The 27,193-nt window shown below is 38.8% G+C and overlaps 1 protein-coding gene across 1 annotated transcript in view; it reads right to left on the minus strand.

Annotated features, from left to right (window-relative positions):
* abtb2b (ankyrin repeat and BTB domain containing 2b) overlaps positions 1-27,193 on the minus strand; it is a 75,397-nt gene that overhangs the window by 14,515 nt on the left and 33,689 nt on the right. Inside the window, exons 4-16 of the mRNA XM_088079999.1 lie at positions 26,401-26,611; positions 20,685-20,837; positions 19,719-19,884; positions 19,467-19,556; positions 19,155-19,256; positions 18,794-18,890; positions 17,809-17,944; positions 17,051-17,328; positions 16,782-16,960; positions 16,560-16,665; positions 15,711-15,813; positions 15,513-15,600; positions 15,048-15,116 (exon numbers count right to left, since the gene is read on the minus strand). Of these exons, the coding sequence (XP_087936125.1) occupies positions 15,048-15,116; positions 15,513-15,600; positions 15,711-15,813; positions 16,560-16,665; positions 16,782-16,960; positions 17,051-17,328; positions 17,809-17,944; positions 18,794-18,890; positions 19,155-19,256; positions 19,467-19,556; positions 19,719-19,884; positions 20,685-20,837; positions 26,401-26,611 (1,778 nt within the window). The remainder of the gene's footprint in view (positions 1-15,047; positions 15,117-15,512; positions 15,601-15,710; positions 15,814-16,559; positions 16,666-16,781; positions 16,961-17,050; positions 17,329-17,808; positions 17,945-18,793; positions 18,891-19,154; positions 19,257-19,466; positions 19,557-19,718; positions 19,885-20,684; positions 20,838-26,400; positions 26,612-27,193) is intronic.

Consider the following 27,193-nt stretch of genomic DNA (forward strand, 5'->3'; position numbering starts at 1 on the left):
TTAAAAAATGATCGAAAAGGCAAGGCTATAGTATGGCAAAACTGTCAAAATATGACACGTTCCAAAAACAGCTGAAAACACCTCAGAACAGTATGAAATAGTGTGCCAAGATACGCCATTGCATTGCATATTGCAAAAATGGCCAAAAACACCATAAAAACCCATGTTGAAAAAATGAGCGAAAAGGCAAGGCTATAGTATGGCAAAAATGTCAAAATATGACACATCCCAAAAACAGCTGAAAACACCTCAAAACAGCATAAAATAGTGTACCAAGACACACCATAGTAAAGACTATTGCAAAAACAGCCAAAAACACCATAAAAACCCATGTTGAAAAAATGAGCGAAAAGGCAAGGCTATAGTATGGCAAAACTGTCAAAATATGACACGTTCCAAAAACAGCTGAAAACACCTCAAAACAGCATAAAATAGTGTACCAAGACACGCCATAGTAAAGAATGTTGCAAAAACAGCCCAATACACCATAAACACCCATGTTGAAAAAATGAGCGAAAAGGCAAGGCTATAGTATGGCAAAACTGTCAAAATATGACACGTCCCAAAAACAGCTGAAGACACCTCAAAACAGTATAAAATACTGTGCCAAGACACACCATAGTAAAGACTATTGCAAAAACAGCCAAAAACACCATAAAAATGCATGTTGAAAAAATGAGCGAAAAGGCAAGGCTATAGTATGGCAAAAATGTCAAAATATGACACATCCCAAAAACAGCTGAAAACACCTCAAAACAGCATGAAATACTGTTGCAAGACACGCCATAGTAAAGAATGTTGCAAAAACAGCCAAAAACACCATAAAAATGCATGTTGAAAAAATGAGCGAAAAGGCAAGGCTATAGTATGGCAAAAAATGTCAAAATATGACACGTCCCAAAAACAGTTGAAAACACCTCAAAACAGCATAAAATAGTGTACCAAGACACGCCCTTGCATTGCATATTGCAAAAATGGCCAAAAACATCATAAAAATGCATATTGAAAAAATGACCGAAAAGGCAAGGCTATAGTATGGCAAAACTGTCAAAATATGATACATTCCAAAAACAGCTGAAAACACCTCAAAACAGCATGAAATACTGTTGCAAGACACGCCATAGTAAAGAATGTTGAAAAAACAGCCAAAAACACCATAAAAACGCATGTTGAAAAAATGAGCGAAAAGGCAAGGCTATAGTATGGCAAAAATGTCAAAACATGACAAGTTCCAAAAACAGCTGAAAACACCTCAAAACAGCATAAAATACTGTGCCAAGACACGCCATGTCGAGCCAAGCATGTCGAAAAAATGGCAGAAAATGCAATACTATAGTATGGTGAAAAATGGCAAAACATGACTTTTCAAACAAAATGCTGAAACAGCTGTCATGACTGTGAGTCATGTTATATTCAATGGGTGTTAAACTGTATTTTGTTATTAGGTTGTTTTGCTGTTTGTGTCTGTTTTTTGTGCGCCTGTGTTCTGTGCCTTAGAGCAGGTCTTGCGTGCTGCACTGCAGATGATTCGGGTGCAGAGGACAGCGTTCCCCAGCGCATTATTGGACAGAGCTCGTCATGTGGCTCAACTTGAGGTTGGATGAAGGAATGACAGAGGAGATTTTAAAAGGACACTGTGGGAACTGTCAGGCCGCCGCCTTCTTCCGGGCTCCCAATGTGATCGCCGTTGATCTTGAGTGTGTTAGTTTGTGACAGTGCATTTTGAGCATTTGTAACGTATTGTATATAGTTTCAATTGTTTTTATTTATATAAACAGTCCAACTTTATTGGAGAAATTGTACTTATCTTTTCACCAGTTTTCTCCTGTTTTTGTGGGTTGGGAGTTATGTAATATTAATGTCTATTATTAGTTATTTCATTCTAGGTGAGTCAGTGTTTAAAATGTAACATGTTGTTGTTCATTGTGTTAAGCCTCTCCCTGATGCCTATTTAATTTTTGAGAGAAATTGAATGAACATTTTGAGGACTATATTTTGTTTTGTGGGTCATCATTTGGAAGAAAGGAAGAAAGAGGTCATTTTTTGTTACGTCAGGTATGGCCTAGACTGTGCCTAATCGATCTGAAAACAGCATAAAGTAGCATGCCAAGACAGGCCATAGCATAGAATGTGGCAAAAATAGCCAAAAACACCATGAAAAAGGCAAGGCTATACTGTGGCAAAAAATGTCAAAATATCAAGTCACCAAATACAGCTGAAACAGCTGAACAGCATAAAATAGCGTGCCAAGACACGCCATAGCATAGAACATAGCAAAAATGGCCAAAAATACCATAAAAATGCATGTTGAAAGAGTGACCGAAAAGGCAAGGCTATAGTATGGCAAAACTGTCAAAATATGACACGTTCCAAAAACAGCTGAAAACACCTCAAAACAGTATAAAATACTGTGTCAAGACACGCCATAGTAAAGAATTTTGCAAAAACAGCCAAAAACACCAAAAAAACACATGTTGAAAAATGAGCGAAAAGGCAAGGCTATAGTATGGCAAAAATGTCAAAATATGACACGTTGCAAAAATAGCTGAAAACACCTCAGAACAGTATAAAATAGTGTGCCAAGACACGCCATAGTAAAGAATTTTGCAAAAACAGCCCAAAACACCATAAAAACGCTTGTTGAAAAACTGACCGAAAAGGCAAGGCTATAGTATGGCAAAAATGTCAAAGTATGACACATCCCAAAAACAGCTGAAAACACCTCAAAACAGCATAAAATAGTGTGCCAAGACACGCCATAGTAAAGAATTTTGCAAAAACAGCCAAAAACACCAAAAAAACACATGTTGAAAAATGAGCGAAAAGGCAAGGCTATAGTATGGCAAAAATGTCAAAATATGACACGTTGCAAAAATAGCTGAAAACACCTCAGAACAGTATAAAATAGTGTGCCAAGACACGCCATAGTAAAGAATTTTGCAAAAACAGCCCAAAACACCATAAAAACGCTTGTTGAAAAACTGACCGAAAAGGCAAGGCTATAGTATGGCAAAAATGTCAAAGTATGACACATCCCAAAAACAGCTGAAAACACCTCAAAACAGCATAAAATAGTGTGCCAAGACACGCCATAGTAAAGAATTTTGCAAAAACAGCCAAAACACCAAAAAACACATGTTGAAAAAATGAGCGAAAAGGCAAGGCTATAGTATGGCAAAATGTCAAAATATGCCAAGTTGCAAAAATAGCTGAAAACACCTCAGAACAGTATAAAATAGTGTGCCAAGACACGCCATAGTAAAGAATTTTGCAAAAACAGCCCAAAACACCAAAAAAACACATGTTGAAAAAATGAGCGAAAAGGCAAGGCTATAGTATGGCAAAAATGTCAAAATATGACACATCCAAAAACAGCTGAAAACACCTCAAAACAGTATAAAATAGTGTGCCAAGACACGCCATAGTAAAGAATTTTGCAAAAACAGCCCAAAACACCAAAAAACACATGTTGAAAAAATGAGCGAAAAGGCAAGGCTATAGTATGGCAAAAATGTCAAAATATGACACATCCCAAAAACAGCTGAAAACACCTCAAAACAGCATAAAATAATAGTGTGCCAAGACACGCCATAGTAAAGAATTTTGCAAAACAGCCAAAAACACCAAAAAACACAGGTTGAAAAAAGAGCGAAAAGGCAAGGCTATAGTATGGCAAAAATGTCAAAATATGACACGTTGCAAAAATAGCTGAAAACACCTCAGAACAGTATAAAATAGTGTGCCAAGACACGCCATAGTAAAGAATTTTGCAAAAACAGCCCAAAACACCATAAAAACGCTTGTAGAAAAACTGACCGAAAAGGCAAGGCTATAGTATGGCAAAAATGTCAAAATATGACACATCCCAAAAACAGCTGAAAACACCTCAGAACAGGATAAAATAGTGTGCCAAGACACGCCATAGTAAAGAATTTTGCAAAACAGCCAAAAACACCAAAAAACACATGTTGAAAAATGAGCGAAAAGGCAAGGCTATAGTATGGCAAAATGTCAAAATATGACACGTTGCAAAAATAGCTGAAAACACCTCAGAACAGTATAAAATAGTGTGCCAAGACACGCCATAGTAAAGAATTTTGCAAAAACAGCCAAAACACCAAAAAAACACATGTTGAAAAAATGAGCGAAAAGGCAAGGCTATAGTATGGCAAAAATGTCAAAATATGACACATCCCAAAAACAGCTGAAAACACCTCAAAACAGTATAAAATACTGTGCCAAGACACGCCATAGTAAAGAATTTTGCAAAACCAGCCCAAAACACCATAAAAACGCTTGTTGAAAAATGAGCGAAAAGGCAAGGCTATAGTATGGCAAAATGTCAAAATATGACACGTTGCAAAAATAGCTGAAAACACCTCAGAACAGTATAAAATAGTGTGCCAAGACACGCCATAGTAAAGAATTTTGCAAAAACAGCCCAAAACACCATAAAAACGCTTGTAGAAAAACTGACCAAAAAGGCAAGGCTATAGTATGGCAAAAATGTCAAAGTATGACACATCCCAAAAACAGCTGAAAACACCTCAAAACAGCATAAAATAGTGTGCCAAGACACGCCATAGTAAAGAATTTTGCAAAAACAGCCAAAAACACCAAAAAAACACATGTTGAAAAAATGAGCGAAAAGGCAAGGCTATAGTATGGCAAAAATGTCAAAATATGACACGTTGCAAAAATAGCTGAAAACACATCAGAACAGTATAAAATAGTGTGCCAAGACACGCCATAGTAAAAGAATTTTGCAAAACAGCCCAAAACACCAAAAAAACACATGTTGAAAAATGAGCGAAAAGGCAAGGCTATAGTATGGCAAAAATGTCAAAATATGACACATCCCAAAACAGCTGAAAACACCTCAAAACAGTATAAAATAGTGTGCCAAGACACGCCATAGTAAAGAATTTTGCAAAACAGCCAAAAACACCAAAAAAACACATGTTGAAAAAATGAGCGAAAAGGCAAGGCTATAGTATGGCAAAAATGTCAAAATATGACACATCCCAAAAACAGCTGAAAACACCTCAAAACAGCATAAAATAGTGTGCCAAGACACGCCATAGTAAAGAATTTTGCAAAAACAGCCCAAAACACCATAAAAACGCTTGTAGAAAAACTGACCGAAAAGGCAAGGCTATAGTATGGCAAAAATGTCAAAGTATGACACATCCCAAAAACAGCTGAAAACACCTCAAAACAGCATAAAATAGTGTGCCAAGACACGCCATAGTAAAGAATTTTGCAAAAACAGCCAAAAACACCAAAAAAACACATGTTGAAAAAATGAGCGAAAAGGCAAGGCTATAGTATGGCAAAAATGTCAAAATATGACACGTTGCAAAAATAGCTGAAAACACCTCAGAACAGTATAAAATAGTGTGCCAAGACACGCCATAGCAAAGAATTTTGCAAAAACAGCCCAAAACACCATAAAACGCTTTGTTGAAAAACTGACCGAAAAGGCAAGGCTATAGTATGGCAAAAATGTCAAAGTATGACACATCCCAAAAACAGCTGAAAACACCTCAAAACAGTATAAAATACTGTGCCAAGAAACGCCATCGTAAAGAATTTTGCAAAAACAGCCAAAACACCAAAAAAACACATGTTGAAAAAATGAGTGAAAAGGCAAGGCTATAGTATGGCAAAAATGTCAAAATATGACACGTTGCAAAAATAGCTGAAAACACCTCAGAACAGTATAAAATAGTGTGCCAAGACACGCCATAGCATAGAACATAGCAAAAATGGCCAAAAATACCATAAAAATGCATGTTGAAAGAGTGACCGAAAAGGCAAGGCTATAGTATGGCAAAACTGTCAAAATATGACACGTTCCAAAAACAGCTGAAAACACCTCAAAACAGTATAAAATACTGTGTCAAGACACGCCATAGTAAAGAATTTTGCAAAAACAGCCAAAAACACCAAAAAAACACATGTTGAAAAATGAGCGAAAAGGCAAGGCTATAGTATGGCAAAAATGTCAAAATATGACACGTTGCAAAAATAGCTGAAAACACCTCAGAACAGTATAAAATAGTGTGCCAAGACACGCCATAGTAAAGAATTTTGCAAAAACAGCCCAAAACACCATAAAAACGCTTGTTGAAAAACTGACCGAAAAGGCAAGGCTATAGTATGGCAAAAATGTCAAAGTATGACACATCCCAAAAACAGCTGAAAACACCTCAAAACAGCATAAAATAGTGTGCCAAGACACGCCATAGTAAAGAATTTTGCAAAAACAGCCAAAAACACCAAAAAAACACATGTTGAAAAAATGAGCGAAAAGGCAAGGCTATAGTATGGCAAAAATGTCAAAATATGACACGTTGCAAAAATAGCTGAAAACACCTCAGAACAGTATAAAATAGTGTGCCAAGACACGCCATAGTAAAGAATTTTGCAAAAACAGCCCAAAACACCAAAAAAAACACATGTTGAAAAAATGAGCGAAAAGGCAAGGCTATAGTATGGCAAAAATGTCAAAATATGACACATCCCAAAAACAGCTGAAAACACCTCAAAACAGTATAAAATAGTGTGCCAAGACACGCCATAGTAAAGAATTTTGCAAAAACAGCCCAAAACACCAAAAAAACACATGTTGAAAAAATGAGCGAAAAGGCAAGGCTATAGTATGGCAAAAATGTCAAAATATGACACATCCCAAAAACAGCTGAAAACACCTCAAAACAGCATAAAATAGTGTGCCAAGACACGCCATAGTAAAGAATTTTGCAAAAACAGCCAAAAACACCAAAAAAACACATGTTGAAAAAATGAGCGAAAAGGCAAGGCTATAGTATGGCAAAAATGTCAAAATATGACACGTTGCAAAAATAGCTGAAAACACCTCAGAACAGTATAAAATAGTGTGCCAAGACACGCCATAGTAAAGAATTTTGCAAAAACAGCCCAAAACACCATAAAAACGCTTGTAGAAAAACTGACCGAAAAGGCAAGGCTATAGTATGGCAAAAATGTCAAAGTATGACACATCCCAAAAACAGCTGAAAACACCTCAAAACAGCATAAAATAGTGTGCCAAGACACGCCATAGTAAAGAATTTTGCAAAAACAGCCAAAAACACCAAAAAAACACATGTTGAAAAAATGAGCGAAAAGGCAAGGCTATAGTATGGCAAAAATGTCAAAATATGACACGTTGCAAAAATAGCTGAAAACACCTCAGAACAGTATAAAATAGTGTGCCAAGACACGCCATAGTAAAGAATTTTGCAAAAACAGCCAAAAACACCAAAAAAAACACATGTTGAAAAAATGAGCGAAAAGGCAAGGCTATAGTATGGCAAAAATGTCAAAATATGACACATCCCAAAAACAGCTGAAAACACCTCAAAACAGTATAAAATACTGTGCCAAGACACGCCATAGTAAAGAATTTTGCAAAACCAGCCCAAAACACCATAAAAACGCTTGTTGAAAAAATGAGCGAAAAGGCAAGGCTATAGTATGGCAAAAATGTCAAAATATGACACGTTGCAAAAATAGCTGAAAACACCTCAGAACAGTATAAAATAGTGTGCCAAGACACGCCATAGTAAAGAATTTTGCAAAAACAGCCCAAAACACCATAAAAACGCTTGTAGAAAAACTGACCAAAAAGGCAAGGCTATAGTATGGCAAAAATGTCAAAGTATGACACATTGCAAAAATAGCTGAAAACACATCAGAACAGTATAAAATAGTGTGCCAAGACACGCCATAGTAAAGAATTTTGCAAAAACAGCCCAAAACACCAAAAAAAACACATGTTGAAAAAATGAGCGAAAAGGCAAGGCTATAGTATGGCAAAAATGTCAAAATATGACACATCCCAAAAACAGCTGAAAACACCTCAAAACAGTATAAAATACTGTGCCAAGACACGCCATAGTAAAGAATTTTGCAAAAACAGCCCAAAACACCAAAAAAACGCATGTTGAAAAAAGAGCGAAAAGGCAAGGCTATAGTATGGCAAAAATGTCAAAATATGACACATCCCAAAAACAGCTGAAAACACCTCAAAACAGTATAAAATAGTGTGCCAAGACACGCCATAGTAAAGAATTTTGCAAAAACAGCCCAAAACACCATAAAAACGCTTGTAGAAAAACTGACCGAAAAGGCAAGGCTATAGTATGGCAAAATGTCAAAGTATGACACATCCCAAAAACAGCTGAAAACACCTCAAAACAGCATAAAATAGTGTGCCAAGACACGCCATAGTAAAGAATTTTGCAAAACAGCCAAAACACCAAAAAACACATGTTGAAAAATGAGCGAAAAGGCAAGGCTATAGTATGGCAAAAATGTCAAAATATGACACGTTGCAAAAATAGCTGAAAACACCTCAGAACAGTATAAAATAGTGTGCCAAGACACGCCATAGTAAAGAATTTTGCAAAAACAGCCCAAAACACCATAAAAACGCTTGTTGAAAAACTGACCGAAAAGGCAAGGCTATAGTATGGCAAAAATGTCAAAGTATGACACATCCCAAAAACAGCTGAAAACACCTCAAAACAGTATAAAATACTGTGCCAAGACACGCCATCGTAAAGAATTTTGCAAAAACAGCCAAAAACACCAAAAAAACACATGTTGAAAAAATGAGTGAAAAGGCAAGGCTATAGTATGGCAAAAATGTCAAAATATGACACGTTGCAAAAATAGCTGAAAACACCTCAGAACAGTATAAAATAGTGTGCCAAGACACGCCATAGTAAAGAATTTTGCAAAAACAGCCAAAAACACCAAAAAAAACACATGTTGAAAAAATGAGCGAAAAGCGAAGGCTATAGTATGGCAAAATGTCAAAGTATGACACATCCCAAAAACAGCTGAAAACACCTCAAAACAGTATAAAATAGTGTGCCAAGACACGCCATAGTAAAGAATTTTGCAAAAACAGCCAAAAACACCAAAAAAACACATGTTGAAAAAATGAGCGAAAAGGCAAGGCTATAGTATGGCAAAAATGTCAAAATATGACACGTTGCAAAAATAGCTGAAAACACCTCAGAACAGTATAAAATAGTGTGCCAAGACACGCCATAGTAAAGAATTTTGCAAAAACAGCCAAAAACACCATAAAAACGCTTGTTGAAAAAATGAGCGAAGAGGCAAGGCTATAGTATGGCAAAAATGTCAAAATATGACCCATCCCAAAAACAGCTGAAAACACCTCAAAACAGTATAAAATACTGTGCCAAGACACGCCATAGTAAAGAATTTTGCAAAAACAGCCCAAAACACCAAAAAAACACATGTTGAAAAAATGACCGAAAAGGCAAGGCTATAGTATGGCAAAAATGTCAAAATATGACACATCCCAAAAACAGCTGAAAACACCTCAAAACAGCATAAAATAGTGTGCCAAGACACGCCATAGTAAAGAATTTTGCAAAAACAGCCAAAAACACCAAAAAAACACATGTTGAAAAAATGAGCGAAAAGGCAAGGCTATAGTATGGCAAAAATGTCAAAATATGACACGTTGCAAAAATAGCTGAAAACACCTCAGAACAGTATAAAATAGTGTGCCAAGACACGCCATAGTAAAGAATTTTGCAAAAACAGCCCAAAACACCATAAAAACGCTTGTTGAAAAACTGACCGAAAAGGCAAGGCTATAGTATGGCAAAAATGTCAAAGTATGACACATCCCAAAAACAGCTGAAAACACCTCAAAACAGTATAAAATACTGTGCCAAGACACGCCATCGTAAAGAATTTTGCAAAAACAGCCAAAAACACCATAAAAACACATGTTGAAAAAATGAGTGAAAAGGCAAGGCTATAGTATGGCAAAAATGTCAAAATATGACACGTTGCAAAAATAGCTGAAAACACCTCAGAACAGTATAAAATAGTGTGCCAAGACACGCCATAGTAAAGAATTTTGCAAAAACAGCCCAAAACACCAAAAAAACACATGTTTAAAAAATGAGCGAAAAGGCAAGGCTATAGTATGGCAAAAATGTCAAAATATGACACATCCCAAAAACAGCTGAAAACACCTCAAAACAGTATAAAATAGTGTGCCAAGACACGCCATAGTAAAGAATTTTGCAAAAACAGCCAAAAACACCAAAAAAACACATGTTGAAAAAATGAGCGAAAAGGCAAGGCTATAGTATGGCAAAAATGTCAAAATATGACACGTTGCAAAAATAGCTGAAAACACCTCAGAACAGTATAAAATAGTGTGCCAAGACACGCCATAGTAAAGAATTTTGCAAAAACAGCCCAAAACACCATAAAAACGCTTGTTGAAAAAATGAGCGAAAAGGCAAGGCTATAGTATGGCAAAAATGTCAAAATATGACCCATCCCAAAAACAGCTGAAAACACCTCAAAACAGTATAAAATAGTGTGCCAAGACACGCCATAGTAAAGAATTTTGCAAAAACAGCCCAAAACACCAAAAAAACACATGTTGAAAAAATGAGCGAAAAGGCAAGGCTATAGTATGGCAAAAATGTCAAAATATGACACGTTGCAAAAACAGCTGAAAACACCTCAAAACAGTATAAAATAGTGTGCCAAGACACGCCATAGTAAAGAATTTTGCAAAAACAGCCCAAAACACCAAAAAAACACATGTTGAAAAAATGAGCGAAAAGGCAAGGCTATAGTATGGCAAAAATGTCAAAATATGACACGTTGCAAAAATAGCTGAAAACACCTCAGAACAGTATAAAATAGTGTGCCAAGACACGCCATAGTAAAGAATTTTGCAAAAACAGCCCAAAACACCATAAAAACGCTTGTAGAAAAACTGACCGAAAAGGCAAGGCTATAGTATGGCAAAAATGTCAAAGTATGACACATCCCAAAAACAGCTGAAAACACCTCAAAACAGCATAAAATAGTGTGCCAAGACACGCCATAGTAAAGAATTTTGCAAAAACAGCCAAAAACACCAAAAAAACACATGTTGAAAAAATGAGCGAAAAGGCAAGGCTATAGTATGGCAAAAATGTCAAAATATGACACGTTGCAAAAATAGCTGAAAACACCTCAGAACAGTATAAAATAGTGTGCCAAGACACGCCATAGTAAAGAGTTTTGCAAAAACAGCCCAAAACACCATAAAAACGCTTGTTGAAAAACTGACCGAAAAGGCAAGGCTATAGTATGGCAAAAATGTCAAAGTATGACACATCCCAAAAACAGCTGAAAACACCTCAAAACAGTATAAAATACTGTGCCAAGACACGCCATCGTAAAGAATTTTGCAAAAACAGCCAAAAACACCAAAAAAACACATGTTGAAAAAATGAGCGAAAAGGCAAGGCTATAGTATGGCAAAAATGTCAAAATATGACACGTTGCAAAAATAGCTGAAAACACCTCAGAACAGTATAAAATAGTGTGCCAAGACACGCCATAGTAAAGAATTTTGCAAAAACAGCCCAAAACACCAAAAAAAACACATGTTGAAAAAATGAGCGAAAAGGCAAGGCTATAGTATGGCAAAAATGTCAAAATATGACCCATCCCAAAAACAGCTGAAAACACCTCAAAACAGTATAAAATACTGTGCCAAGACACGCCATAGTAAAGAATTTTGCAAAAACAGCCCAAAACACCAAAAAAACGCATGTTGAAAAAAGAGCGAAAAGGCAAGGCTATAGTATGGCAAAAATGTCAAAATATGACACGTTGCAAAAATAGCTGAAAACACCTCAGAACAGTATAAAATAGTGTGCCAAGACACGCCATAGTAAAGAATTTTGCAAAAACAGCCCAAAACACCATAAAAACGCTTGTAGAAAAACTGACCGAAAAGGCAAGGCTATAGTATGGCAAAAATGTCAAAGTATGACACATCCCAAAAACAGCTGAAAACACCTCAAAACAGCATAAAATAGTGTGCCAAGACACGCCATAGTAAAGAATTTTGCAAAAACAGCCCAAAACACCAAAAAAACACATGTTGAAAAAATGAGCGAAAAGGCAAGGCTATAGTATGGCAAAAATGTCAAAATATGACACGTTGCAAAAATAGCTGAAAACACCTCAGAACAGTATAAAATAGTGTGCCAAGACACGCCACAGTAAAGAATTTTGCAAAAACAGCCAAAAACACCATAAAAATGTATGTTGAAAAACTGACCGACAAGGCAAGGCTATAGTATGGCAAAAATGTCAAAATATGACACGTCCCAAAAACAGCTGAAAACACCTGAGAACAGTATAAGATAGTGTGCCAAGACACGCCATAGTAAAGAATTTTGCAAAAACAGCCCAAAACACCATAAAAACGCTTGTTGAAAAACTGACCGAAAAGGCAAGGCTATAGTATGGCAAAAATGGCAAAGTATGACACATCCCAAAAACAGCTGAAAACACCTCAAAACAGTATAAAATAGTGTACCAAGACACACCATAGTAAAGAATTTTGCAAAAACAGCCAAAAACACCATAAAAATGCATGTTGAAAAAATGAGCGAAAAGGCAAGGCTATAGTATGGCAAAAATGTCAAAATATGACACGTTCCAAAAACACCTCAAAACACCTCAAAACAGTATAAAATAGTGTGCCAAGACACGCCATAGTAAAGAATTTTGCAAAAACAGCCCAAAACACCATAAAAATGCATGTTGAAAAAATGACTGAAAAGGCAAGGCTATAGTATGGCAAAAATGTCAAAATATGACACATTCCAAAAACAGCTGAAAACACCTGAAAACAGTATAAAATACTGTGCCAAGACACGCCATAGTAAAGAATTTTGCAAAAACAGCCAAAAACACCATAAAAACGCATTTTGAAAAAATGAGCGAAAAGGCAAGGCTATAGTATGGCAAAAATGTCAAAATATGACACGTTCCAAAAACAGCTGAAAACACCTCAAAACAACATAAAATAGCGTGCCAAGACACACCATAGCATAAAATGTGGAATAAATTGGTGAAAACACCATTAAAATGCATGTTGAAAAAATGACCGAAGAAGCAAGGCTATAGTATGGCAAAAAATTGAAAATATGATGCATCCCAAAAACAACTGAAAACACCTAGAAACAGCATAAAATAGTGTGCCATGACACGCCATACTATAACAAGTTGCAAAAATGGTCAAAAACACCATAAAAATGCATGTTGAAAAACCGCACAAAAAGGCAAGGCTATAGTATGGCAAAAAAGTCAAAATATGACATATCCTAAAAACAGCTGAAAACACCTCAAAACAGCATGAAATAGCGTGCCTAGACACACCATAGCATAGGACGTAGTAAAAATGGCCGAAAACACCATAAAAATACATTTTGAAAAAATGACTGAAAAGGCAAGGCTATAGTATGGCTAAAAATGTCAAAATGTGATGCGTCCCAAAAACAGCTGAAAACACGTCAAAACAGTATAAAATAGCGTGCCAAGACATGCCATAGCATAAAACGTTGGAATAACTGGGCAAAAACACCATAAAAATGCATGTCGAAATACTGACCAAAAAGGCAAGGCTATAGTATGGCAAAAATGTCCAAAAAATGACACATCCCAAAAACAGCTGAAAACACCTCAGAACAACATAAAATAGCGTGCCAAGACACGCCATAGCATAAAATGTGGAATAAATTGGAATAAAAACACCATTAAAATGCATGTTGAAAAAATGACCGAAGAGGCAAGGCTATAGTATGGCAAAAATGTCAAAATATGACGCGTCCCAAAAAGAGCCAAAAACACCTCAAAACAGCATCAAATAGTCTGCCATGACACGCCATAGCATAGAATGTTGCAAAAATGGCCAAAAATATCATAAAAATTCACGCTGAAAAAATGAGCGAAAAGGCAAGGCTATAGTATGGCAAAAATGTCAAAATGTGACGCCTCCCAAAAATAGCTGAAAACACCTCAAAACAGCATAAAATAACATGCAGAGACACACCATAGCATAGAATGTTGGGGAAAAAAGCCAAAAAGACCATGATTTAGTATGTTGACATAATGACCGAAAAGGCAAGGCTGTAGTATGGCTAAAAATGTCACAATATGACACGTACCAAAAACACCTCAAAACAGCATAAAATATCGTGCAGAGACACGCCATAGCACAGTATATTGCAAAAATAGAAAGGCTAAAAATGTCAAAAAAACACATCTCATAAACACCTCAAAACAGTACAAAACAGCGTGCCAAGACTCACCATAGCATGGAATGTTGCCAAAACGGCCAAAAACCACCATGATACACATTTGAAAAAATGGCAGAAAAGGCCCAAAAACAGCTGAAAACACCTCAAAACAGCATAAAATAGTGTGCTGAGAAACGCCATAGTATAGTATATTGCAAAATTAACCAATAACACCATGATATAGCATGCCAAAAAAACAGACAAAAATTCAATACTATAGTATGGTGAAAAATGTCAAAATGTGACTTTCCAAAAAAATGCTGGAAAACAGCTGTTATCACTGTGAGTCACGTTATTGTTAATGGGTGTTAAATTGTGTCGTTGTTGTTTTCCTGTTTGTGTCTGTCTGTGCGCCTGTCCTCTGTGCTGTAGTGCAGGTCTTGTGTGCTGTGCTGCAGATGATTCAGGTGGAGAGGACTGTACGCGCCTGTATGATTGGATGGAGCTTGTCATGTGGCTCTGCTCATAAAAGTCGAAAAATGTCAAATTTTGACTTTTCCAAAAAAATGCTGAAAACAGCATAAAATAACCTGCCGAGACACACCATGGCAAAGACGGTTGCAAAAACGGCCAAAAACATCATTATAAAGCGTGTCAAAAAATGGCCAAAAATGCAGTACTATAGTATGGTGCAAAATCTCAAATTTTTACATATCAAAAAAATGGCTAAAAACTGCTTACAATAACTTGTAGAAATGTGTCACCATATAGCATGTCGAAAAAAGGCTAAAAAAAAAAGCCAAAAACATCATAATGTAGCATGTTGAAAAAATAGCCAAAAACCACATAGTACAGTACGGCAAAAAAATCTCAAATTTTAAAACGTTTCACACCCAGTGAGATAATGTGTATCTGTTTAACGATTCTTACCTCCAGCAAGTCAGACACAACAGTTTTCAGTGACTCTGTTCCTCCACAGTACAGATACGACATCATCATCTGCAGAAAGGTTGAAGGTATCATTTAGAAAAAAGCCAATACCATAGTTGAAGTAAATTATTCTGTGTTTTTTTCATATGCAGTACGTCTGTCCCCTGTTTTTCTTTTTCCATCAATAGACTGTCATAGTAGGAAAAGCACAGGTTGACTTAATAACATTAATGATAGCTGCATTCCATTTGGGGGTGGTCTAAATATTGTGCATGCTGCCTGGCAAACTTAATGGAACCCGGCCATTGTCAATGTTGTCAGTTTCACCTATGCTTTACCTACTATGACAAGTTAAAATGTCTGCTGTAAAAAAAAAAAGTCAATTTTCATTTATTGTGTGACTCTAAAACAAAAAACTTAGGGAAGAATTTTTGAAAATCAGGAATAGGGAGTATAATTTTCTACCTGGAAAATGTTGTACTTGATATCACTGATCTCAATTTCCTTATTGGGGCTGCCATCTGGTCCGGAGGATGCCAGCAGAGACTTAAATCTAAAAGAAAAAATATATATCCTTGTCAAAAGATGTCATTTTTTATATGACCACTGTGCATGAGTAGTTCAATGTATCTTTCAGTCTAGTGTGAACCTGTCTGCACTCACTTGTCAGAAGCTGTGATCAGCAGGACTCTGTGGCCGTAGAACGGTTTCCCCTCCACTACAAATGTCACATCTGACATCTCCTGGTTGTTCAGGAAATGAGGGTCTGTATAGAAATATATGAGCACCTCCTTACATCTCCATTCACAGGACAGCTTTTCAGCAACAAGGAAGCTAGCCTGAACACTGGTCCAGCATTACATCAGCACATATCACATAACTTTAGCTTTGTTCTGATAGTGTCTTGTATGCAGGTGTATCATGATGGCGTCTAGATACTCACACCTGGCATTTGTGATGAGATTTTTTCCTTTTAACTCTGCCTAAAAGTAAAATACCCCCTGTGGTTGTTTGTAATGTCAGAGAAGAGGGCTGTCATGGCTTTTTGATACCTCGCCTCAGATAGAAACTTACTTGTCCTACTAATTTGGCAGCAGCTGTAACAATACCTGTGGGAGATTTTTAATGTCATACCCACACACTACAGCATTGGCCAGGTGATCCTTGAATGCAGTCAAAATTAATTGAAATTTTACAGAATACACAATATGTGGTCACGTGTTCCATGCCACTCTTCATACCCCATCTTCATTTATTTTTGGTGCTAATAAAGTCTCTATTTTAAACTGTGCACTGATGATACAATCATGTAAGATGTAGCAAAGGTATGTACAGGGCCTTTAAAATGTTTTTGGTAAATTCTTCTATCTGAGGCTTTATTGACAAGTATTTGCAATATGTAGCCTCCCATCAGTATTATGTTGTATGAAAAAAAAAAATCAATAGATTAGTAAAGCTCTAAACACTGCGCTATGTATGCTCATAAACACGTAAGAATCATAGTTTCCTTACCCAACTGTGCTGAAAGAGTTGCCTTCATCCCAGGGATAGCTGGAAGAGGAGCTGGGCCAAAACAGTGACTAAAAATAGCCGCCAACTGCTGTATAATGGCATCATTCTGGAGGAAAGTGAGAGAACAGGGAGGAGGACATTATATCACATGTCTAAACACATTTATGGCTCTGAACATGAACAAGCAGGTAAGCAGACACTGAGGTTTATGTTTGATGCTACCTTGGTGGTATGTAAGATGTTGAACATCAGGGGTAGGCCTATGGTGACCAGCTCCTCGCAGTAGTCCTCTTCTCTGATTGTGGTGAACTCTCTGAGGAGAGAGAGGGTGACTCCTGCTCTGGACTGCTGCTGAGCACAACGCAGAGATTCCAGCCACACGTGTAGTTTCCATGGAACACCTTGGTTAAAAGAAAAAAAAATGCTTGGTTTTCAAGGCAAGTAACAATTAGAAATGTAAGCAAATCCTTGTCTTGACATCTAATTGGTACCCATAGCTCGTAGCTCCATGGTGACGTCCAGGTAGCCATGCTCTGCGCTGTAGTAGCTGGCCTCTTGCAGAGCCTTCATCCTGGCCTTGCAGAGCCTTGGTATGCCCACCTCTGGCAGGGCCCCGGGGCCAGAGGAAGGAGTGGGCAGGGGGGAGAGAGGGAGAAAAGGGCACATCCCGGCCTCTTCACCTTCCACCCCCTCAGCTAAGATCTCCTCCAGAGACAGGACATCCTCTTTGACCTGCTGGGGCTGAGTCAGTAGCTTCCTCAGCACATTCCTGACAAGATAAATTGGAGGAGGAAGGAGGGAAGAAAGAAGACAAGGAAGGAAAGGAAGCATGAAAACATTAATATATGTCAAAACTGAAACATGTATACCCATTGTTATGACCCTGTACCCTCCTCTCTCGTTACATAATCTGTCACACTCACTGTGGAATGTGAAGTGTTGAGTCTACATTGTGTTCACACATACACACAGTGAACAGGTGGAGCGGTTTACGCTTCCAGTTGGTGTTCAGAGACAGATGGACTCCTACTAGAAGGAGGCCTCGAATTTGCTTTTTTGACACTTTCAAGGTTACATTTCACTGCACGATAAAAGGGATGACTTTTTCCTCAAAGCTCAAAAGCAGACTCCTGAAGTATGACATAGTAAGCATTATTTCGGTGTTACTTTCTCCTCTGCAGTTAAGAAGCCAGGCAGTTTTCCATCAGCATCTGTTGACAACATTTTCAGATCCGGTTGACACACATACCTGTGTCCATGTGCGGCAGCATGACTGAAGCAGTTCATGTCTTCATAGAGGGATGATGTAAGGGCATTTCCATTGTGAGTCTTTGACAAGGGGTCTGCGCCTCGTGCCAGGAGCAAACTCACCATCTCATAGTTGCCTGGGAGGCACATCAACAGTCATTAATACACAAATGCATATCCTAAATACATTTAAATGTTATATTTTACAAGTACCAATCATTACTATTTGCCATACTTTTAGTAGTCTCTTCTCCATGCATTTTTCCTGCTGGTGTAGTCTACTTCGCATTTTTGACAGTTAAAATATTACCTTAAAAATGTAGACATTTGCGAAGGATTCATTGTAAGATTTTTAATGTTTTATTTCTTATTTTGTGACTCATTATCTCTTGTCTTCTCATTTATACTTAGCACTGCAACTATTACATTTTTCTGCTAAGATGGAGGGCTTTATCATGCTTTGTTTTGCATTTTCAAACAAGCAAAAACATTCATATAAGACACTATTTACACACTGTCATTACTGCTATGTAGAGCATGTGTCTCTTTTACTACAGCTATGTGTGGCTTTTAGATGAGCCCACAGAGGAATGCTGCTCAGAGGCTTCTAAACAACCACAGGCAGCACTCCACTGCTCTGCCTCTGTTTACCCTCTCGTGCCCTCGCTCCTCCTGCCTATGTGTCATTCACAAATCAGTCCTGTGCTACTTTTGGTGGTCTTTTGGAAAACTTGCACACTACTGTTTTGGTAACTGATGTTGGTGACTGAGTAATTATTAGTTGATTTGCAGAAAGTTACAACAGCAGCTCATTCATTCATCTCTTCATGTCTCCCTTCAGCAGACTTTTAGCCTGCATAATTTTGTAGCAAGTGGTAATTTAGCTGCCATAAATTAGATCAGCACACAGACCTTATGTAAGTCCGTCAATCAGATGTCCTTTCTGTTGTACTGTGCGTATTATGTGTATTTGTGTATGTGCACACCTGCTGCTGAAGCCAGCTGCAGTGGGGTGTCTGCTGTACTCTCCTGTCCATTGCGGACTGCAGCCCCCTCCACGTTGGCCCCTGCATCCAACAGGAGCTAGAGAAACACACAACATCTGTTATACTGTGCATTGTTTGACATCCTGTAACTCATTTATGGCCTGACCTCTGACCTCACATTTGTCACTCAACTTTTGAGAGTGTAACATTACATCCACAATCAGCTCAGGACTGCATAAGACAACATGCATTTATTGTGCCTATATGGCTCGACATTCCACTTCTACAAAAAAGTAAATGTTATGCAAGTTAAGAGTAGCTGCATTTGGTGGTGGATAGAACGTGTGTTTGTGTTTCCAACCTGTACTACAGAGATGTGTCCATGCAACACAGCGAAGGTGAGAGCTGCCCACTGTCGACTATCAGGATGCACAGAGGGGTGCTTAGGGGAGCATGGTGGAACCTGGCAGCACAGGACAAATCATTGTTGCACACCAACATCAAGGTGATGCTCTCAAGAAACTCAACAATTATGTTCAATTCAGTTTCTGTGAATTTAGACACTTAAATGCTGACCCATCCTGTCCGGATAAATATACAATTTTACATAACGTGCAGTATTTAAAAAAAGTCTCCATATGTTGAAATTGCTGTACTGCTGTAGCATATTTACCGCCACGTCAAGGTTGGCCCCAGCATCAATCAACATCTGGACTAAGGCCTCGTCTCCAGCTGCGCATGCATACATCAGAGGGGTCATCCCCTGAGTAAAGAACAGAGAGTGGTGCACACATGAAAGAGGAGAAACAAATAGTGCTGCCTAAAAATGATCTATGAATATGAGTACTGACAAATGCTGCACTACTCCTCTCAACACACATCATACATAAAATACATTGTACAAAAATAGACAGATGTTCAGTACCTGGTCATCCATGCTGTTAACTCCGTCAGGCCCCAGCAAATCTATGGCCTGGCCGATGAGATCTGTGCGTCCACAGTTGAGCATCCGAAAACCCAAGTCTAGATGGAACTTATCTGTGGCAGCCCTGGAGTCCAGACGCTTAAAGGAGCTAAAGCAACATTCAGGCCTGATGGAGACACAGACATGAAGAAAAAGTAAGATTATACTGTGAGAGGAAACTAGCCAAGTCTGAGACGACACACACTTCTATTCACCACTCAGACAGATAAAACTGAAATTGAGTTTGTTCCAACCTCGTGGCTCATGCACATTGTACATTTGCATCCAATTGTTTTCTTTTATTGTACACTTCATGAAGAGGTTAATGAGCCACATTATAGTAAGTGTACACTTATTAATCTACTGTATACAGTGTGTAATTATTTGTGAGCGAGAACCAATTAAATTACAGGCCTATAGTGCATTGGTTACAGGAAAGACACAACACTGTCTTAGCAATTACATTTTGTTTCTTTTCAAATAATTAGAATGACCACATGGACACACGTAGTAGATATGATACTGGATTCAGGGGTGTGTCTAGGGAGTGGCCTTGGGTGGCACGGGCCAGCCCAGAAATCTGATTAGCCACCCCAGGTGCCACCCCAATATGATTGGCTATCTGCCCAGTCGGTTTAAACTGTTTGAGGAGTACCCTGAATTTTTGTTATAGGTGCAAATCAGTCTTAAGCCTGAGTTAGTGCCCCACTTGGGTCACCCGAGTAAAAAAAGAGCCCTGACACGCAACTGACTGGATTCAAGTCAACAAAAAATAGATATCGTCTAGGAATTGGTAAGGTTTATATTCCACATTTTTAAACATTATAGATTTTCAGAAACAGTGCTGCTGCCTTCTTGTTGTGTGGTTTTAAGCGGCCAGATTCCATCGGACAACCCTTGTGAGTTTATGTATGCAGTCTTATTTACTTTAGCTGTCTTGGTTCACAGTCCAGTCCTGGCAGGAGAAGTCTGGCGGTCTGTCTGACATCATCGCTGTCCACCAACAGACTCTTGCGATGCTCAGCATGAACTATGGCCACTCTCATCCACTCCATCAGAGGTGGCAACAACAGAAATGGCCTGTAAAAACAAAACAAAAAAAGTCTCAATTTGGCACAAAAAAAATGTAATGTAGGAGACGTACACAGAAACATCTGTGTGGAAGATTTCTTCACTTGTGATTCAGTCATATCAAGAGGGAACTCATAAACTATCGTCAACCAGATGACTTACGTACGTCTGGTTATACTTCCCCTCTCACCCTGACCAAACACAGTGAGTCACAGTTAAACACACACTATGTACAGAGCACCTCACCTCTGCTCCTCACGCACATTTGCCAGCTTTCACACACCACATATGGTTGGCGTTCTCCTTTTAAGTTATCATACATCTATGCAGTCACACTCAAATAACAGATGTATGTGTGATTTATCAGTGTTTGTGTTGGTAACCAGGTGGTGCAGTTAAACATCAGCTTTCTTTATCTGTAGGTTTGATGGGAGATGAGAACAGAGCTGTGACTTCATTCGTGCTGTGGTTTGACAAACAAAAAATGCTGCAGCGGCTTCTGAATAATCAGCCTATTTTTAAACCAGCTGTAGCAGATTAAACTACCTAAGGGAGATAAATAAAGGTGCAGCACTCTGCATTTGTTTTAGATGCTTTCTAGGAATGAGAGAACCAAGCCAAACTAAAAAGGCGAGAAACGGATTAAAATAGAAATGATAGACAGGATTGACCTGAGCCTGAGGGAACAAATGAAAATGACATAAATCATGGAGAAGCAGTAGAATAAACATTAGTGGTGGAATAAAAGAGAGCAGAACATCAGGTCTGCTGTGGTATTTGTAAGCGTGGCATTCTGAAAGTCATCTGGATTATTTCTTTGCCCTCTTTTCCTCTTTTCTTTGTCCTTGTCTTTCAACTATTCTTCTAAAACCCCTTAGAAACCCCTGGTGATATGGCCATCTGCAACGTTGCGTCTAGCCAGTTATCTGGTATCAATGTATGTCTTGTATGTGCCTTTCTCTCACCATATGTGCCCATAAACAATGACATGTTATTGTTGCTTTGCTTTTGATCTTATAAAGAGCCTCAGTCAAAGTGTGTTAATGATTATTTGAACACTGCCTCTGTGTTATCACAAGTTACTAAGCAGCCGTTCTCCTGCTGTGGTGTTATTCTTAGCAGTGGCTTCACCTCTGTTCTGTAGGAGATGCAAACACTCCCATGCATATCATGAATACAGATGGAGGCAAAAGGATGAGTGTATGCAGGCATAAAGCTCTATAGTGTGCATGCTATAGGGATTGTAGTTACTGTTAATGAGCACTGGGATCCCTGCAGGGCCATTTATTCTCCTCACTATGTGATGTTTACTTTATGCAGCTATTGGCACTTCCTTATAAACCGTCTCTCATTCATCAGTGCTGTGTTAATAATGTATGTAGTAAAGTCAATTTACTAGAGTGGATCCGCTCCACTGTATCTGTAACTTTCAGAAAGTGAGTGTCAGACTTTTTAGTGGTGCAATTTACTTTTGGACCTGAATTTAACAATTCAGCAACCAAATATGTACACAAACTTTTCTAACTGAACGCAGTAAATGAAAGCTTCTCCGTGACTGCTGTTGTTAGATCAAATTGTGGTTAATAAAGCAGAAATGATGATGAATTAAACTTGTTTTCATATTTAATGATTGGCAATATTCCGAATTAGATGACTTTAATAACTGCATTACAGACATAATCTTAGACTTTTATAGGGACCTGCAGATACCCTGTGGTTCCCTGTGTCTGTCTATTTTATTTTCTGTCTGTTGATTCAGGACTTTATCAGTCAGTCAGGAGGAGGGACCTTGCTGTCAGCCAGGTGTGACGGTTAACAAGCAGACAAGGGACTGATGGGATAGAAGAGGAGTAGGAGGGGAATGCTAAATGGGTCTGATAGGTGCATATAAGGAGTAATTGAGTGTCTGTGAAACGGCTGGGAGGCAGGTGGGGTATGTCACAATGAAGAGGGGGGTTGGTTGGCAGTTTGGAGATATTGCCTGGGGTGTAGAGTGATAACAAAGTCCTGTTTCTGAGGTGAAGAAGGGCAGCAGGCTTGGGAATCAATGTCATACTCCTTTAAATGGGCCTCACTTACCACAAATTGGACCGTGTGTAAGTCTGATTTGCTCGTGTGTGCATTTGTGCATGTGTCTGTGCCTGTCTTCCTGAATGCCACAAGGCCTCCGCCCAGCTACTTTACTGCATGCTTGCCTCTAGGCACGCACGCAGCAATGGCACTAATCCAGAACTAAAGCAGCTCCAATCAACCGTATCAAGCTTTTAACACTTAACGCTCATTGATCCATCAGAGAGATTTTCCCTCTCCATCAATCAGCATTTCACAGCCTGTGTTCTAGTGAGTGAAATAAAAACATAAAAAGTCTACTTGCTGTATATGGCCAGAAATACTGGATGTTCAATAAAATACTTTCAGCTGCAGTTTTAAACTAATTAACCTTTAATATTTTATGAGTGTATGAGCAAATGGCGGAGTGTCTGTGTAAAGGATTTACACAAAAATGTGTATTACACCTTTTCCACTGGCCCGCGACTGCAGACAGACGGAGCATGTCTGTACCATCACCCACACAGCTCTGGCCCCTTTCCCACAAATCATCCCTCCTTCTTTTCTCAAACCCTTCTCCCTCTAACTGAGCTGCTCCCCTGACACACACATCCCACATGACCCCTGTGTCTGGGTTATGCCTCTCAGCCTGAAACACAAACTTCAGCTTTGTCCGAGAGTTGGTGCAACATCAAAGCCAAGCCTCCTATTAACACTGAAACTAGATAGCGCTTCTGGCTAGCCTACTGACCCGACTACACACTGAGAACAACGGGATGTAGACACACACACAGACAGACAAACACAAACTCTCCCACACATGTTCTCACACATGCACATATAAATGTTAGCTCTGATTCATGGCACCGATCTTACCGCCACCTGGCTGGTCATAAAATGACATACAGCTCAAACTCTGGTCAGGTGTGTTTGAACTCTAACCTGTCCAACATAAAAAGCAGAGGTTTTTCTCTCCAGGAGGGAACATAACACATCCTACACTGCTCCCATTTGTCCAGTGTGTCTTATAACCTGAAGCCACTGTAAATGTGTTCATGTAAGAAACTTCAATCGGTTTTTAAAGCAGACCTCATCATGTGCTGCAGAGGGTCAAGGTTAACCACTGATCTGGAGTCAGATTACTCCCATAAAGGCTACATAAGAAGGGGGGTGTAACCATATCAAATGTGTCTGAGGTTAAGCATAAGCACAACTGGCTACTTCTTATCAGAGTAACACATCTATCCATTAGTGCTCCCTTCCATCCGCTTAAGAAGGCGGAAGGGTTGGGGTGGTCTGTTCAGCAGAGTTTTTGGAAGTGCTTGTTTTGGGGTGGAAAGTCGAGTGATTCTACCATTAAATAAGTTGGATAATAACTTTCTGCAAAAGCTCTTTTTCTACTATGTGGCTTAAAAAGGAGTGTCAATGCAAAACTGAAAATACACACAGACACTGGCATTCGCCCTCCCACACTGAAGCAGTCTAATACTCTTAATACAACATCATCGGACTGTACCATGTACAACTAAGCACCAGATTTAAGGGATGATGACAAAAAGGGCGTCTCTCGTATTCTCGAGGAATCTGCAATAAGGCTCTCACCAGGCTCCCTATAATGTTTGATGATGTGGCCCACACAGATTTGGTGGTTTTGGATTTCCACCAAAGATTTTATAAAGCCTTCAATGGAGGCTGAGCCAGAAAGATTGAGAGGCCCATTGTAGGAGAGCAGTCTGTATCATTACCAGGCGCTCTCATTGTAATCACTACCAGGTTTGTGCTGCTCTACTCTACCACCTGAGTCTGTCATGCATGCTGACATATACAGACACTACATACAGACGCATCTAGGCAAACTGGTAGATGTCTAGAAAGACAGAAGGAAAGTTACAGATGCTCCAAAGTAAAAAGTAGAACAGGCCGCTAAATCACGTTATCCTGCACACATAAACCAGGCTGATATGCACCCAGCATTAAAAACATCTGATGACTTGGAAGAAACAACCAGAATAGGAAAAAGAGGGGTGTATATTTACTGTACTCTTCTCTTTGATGCTAATGAGGAACCCACCTTTGCTCACTCTCACTGTGTCTGTTCATTATTAAATGTATAGAAGCCAGCTGGCTCTGAGTAAACACATGCACGTGTGTGTGTGTGTGCGTGCGTGCGCGTGTTTAGGTAAGATACTTGTCTGACTTCATCAAAAAAACTTTTACGAACTATGATCATCTAACAGATGTCGAGGCCTCATCACATCACACACACAGGTTACATTATTTAAGAAGAAAAAAAATTACAAATATTCAGCCATCGTACTATGGCAATCTGAACATACACTATAGAGGGAGCTTCATCCCATTTGTATGCTTAAGTGCTAACTTTAGACAGGCCTCCATCCATCTGTTTAAAAAATTGCAATTAACCTTTACACATAGAAGAGCAATTTCCACTGACATTTTTAACATATGGTTTTTCTGTAACACACACACACACACAAACACATGTGTCTGAGGGTTTCTTTCCTGTGAGTCCAGGAAACAGATGTGTGGGTAGGCTGCTAGTACTTTTCTCTCACTCACACTCACACACACAACTGGCAGCACATAATCGCTCACATTCGTTTGAACTGCTGCTAAATATCACCATTACAGGTGATTTCATATTGTTATGCAACTTCATTTTTATCAGTTAATTTTGGTGAAGAAGAGACAAGACTCAGTTCATTGTTACTCTTTGCTTTCTATGGAAACCCGATAATGTGAAACATAATTTGAAAGCCAAATGTCACTGAAAGCCAAGAATTAGCCAAGGGCAATGTTCAAAATTATTAAGTATATTGCTAAAGCAATGCAGAATGAAATCACTGTCAAAATATTTTCAAACACTTGTCTCAGGACTGAAAAACGACAACAATTACAATAAATGTTCTACAGAGGCAACACAGGGAAGATCTGAGGAGACCCTGACAGAATTACAGACCATTAGCACCTCGTGAAGCCTCTTGAAATCCTTTAAATCATCAGTCTTCAGACTAATTTACACTCTAAAGGTGCAATGAATCCTTCACTCAGCTAACATTAACACCTGGAGTCTCTTGCTCACCTGTAATTTACTCACAGAAAAGTAATACTTCAGTGACAAGAGGGCAATGGGATTAGCCAAGAAAGGAAGGTGGTCTGTGAAAAAGCTGCTCACTGGATTAAAACCTGTTTGTTAATTTCTGCAGTGGATGTTGGTGTATTTGAGTTTGTGTATTTGCAATGGGTGAAGTGCTGGCATTAATTACATTCCTCTCAATCTCATGAACCAAATCAAATCCTTTCTAATTACAGATGCAATCAGGAAAATAGAGCATAAATGCATGAAAGTAGTAGCAACACTACAAAACAAATATTCTGTGGGTGGATCCAAAACCAAAATGAGAAAAACAATCAATGCCTAAGATTAGACCTATTATTTCACTGTGTGATACACTTTGGCAAGCTTCTAAAATGCTCTTGTCCAGCCATGCATGACTCCCACCTCTCCTTGCTGAGTGCCATGCGTGGGGGATCTAAATTGGGATTCTCCATGGACTCCATTTGTGGGCAGCGCAGGAAGTAGTATAGGGTGTGGAGGGCGTCTGGCGACCAGGACACAGGCTGCTGGGGACGGGTATGGCGGGCCGGGCTCAGTCCTGGGCGCACTGAGCTCAGGCGTTGCATGTGGTGCATTGCACGGGACACCAAGTCACCTGGAACAAAGGAAATTAGAGAAAGATCGGAGTTAGGAGGTTTAGTAGACATTTTCTTCTAATGAATACATGAACCTTGTTCAATTCATTTACTGAGTTTTGCAATACAGTATCAAAGAACACTGGAGTAGTATTTGCCAGTTGGCACATTAAAAAAACTAAACCTATAATAAGAGTTCTCAGTGTTCAGTATAAACCCTGTAGGCTCCTAATCCAACTGGATTTCCCCTTTTCCTAAACCACTTACATTCAACCCTCCTTTACTGATTACACTCGCTCCATGTCTCTAGTGGTATTTGCCATTAGCAGTGTCATTATCAGTAAGCACAGCCAGACGGCCAGTCCAAACAGCCATTCATCTTTAATCATGGAAGGAGTTAATGGGCTAACAGACAGTTGATCACAGGCTCTAATGAACCGTTCAACTGTTTCTGTATTGACGTATTTCAATCACTGCACTCAGCCTGAGAAGGTGGGTGTCAGTCACATAATAAAAGTAAGGTTAAGACCTGTGCTGAAGTCTTTGTACAAAAACATTCAGAAATGTGTCTGGAGAAACACAAAAAGTGCTGTGTCGAGGTT

This window comes from Plectropomus leopardus, chromosome 7 (assembly GCF_026936395.1).
Source record: "Plectropomus leopardus strain MGB_pleo_1.0 chromosome 7, ASM2693639v1, whole genome shotgun sequence".
In the NCBI taxonomy this organism is placed as follows: domain Eukaryota; kingdom Metazoa; phylum Chordata; class Actinopteri; order Perciformes; family Serranidae; genus Plectropomus; species Plectropomus leopardus.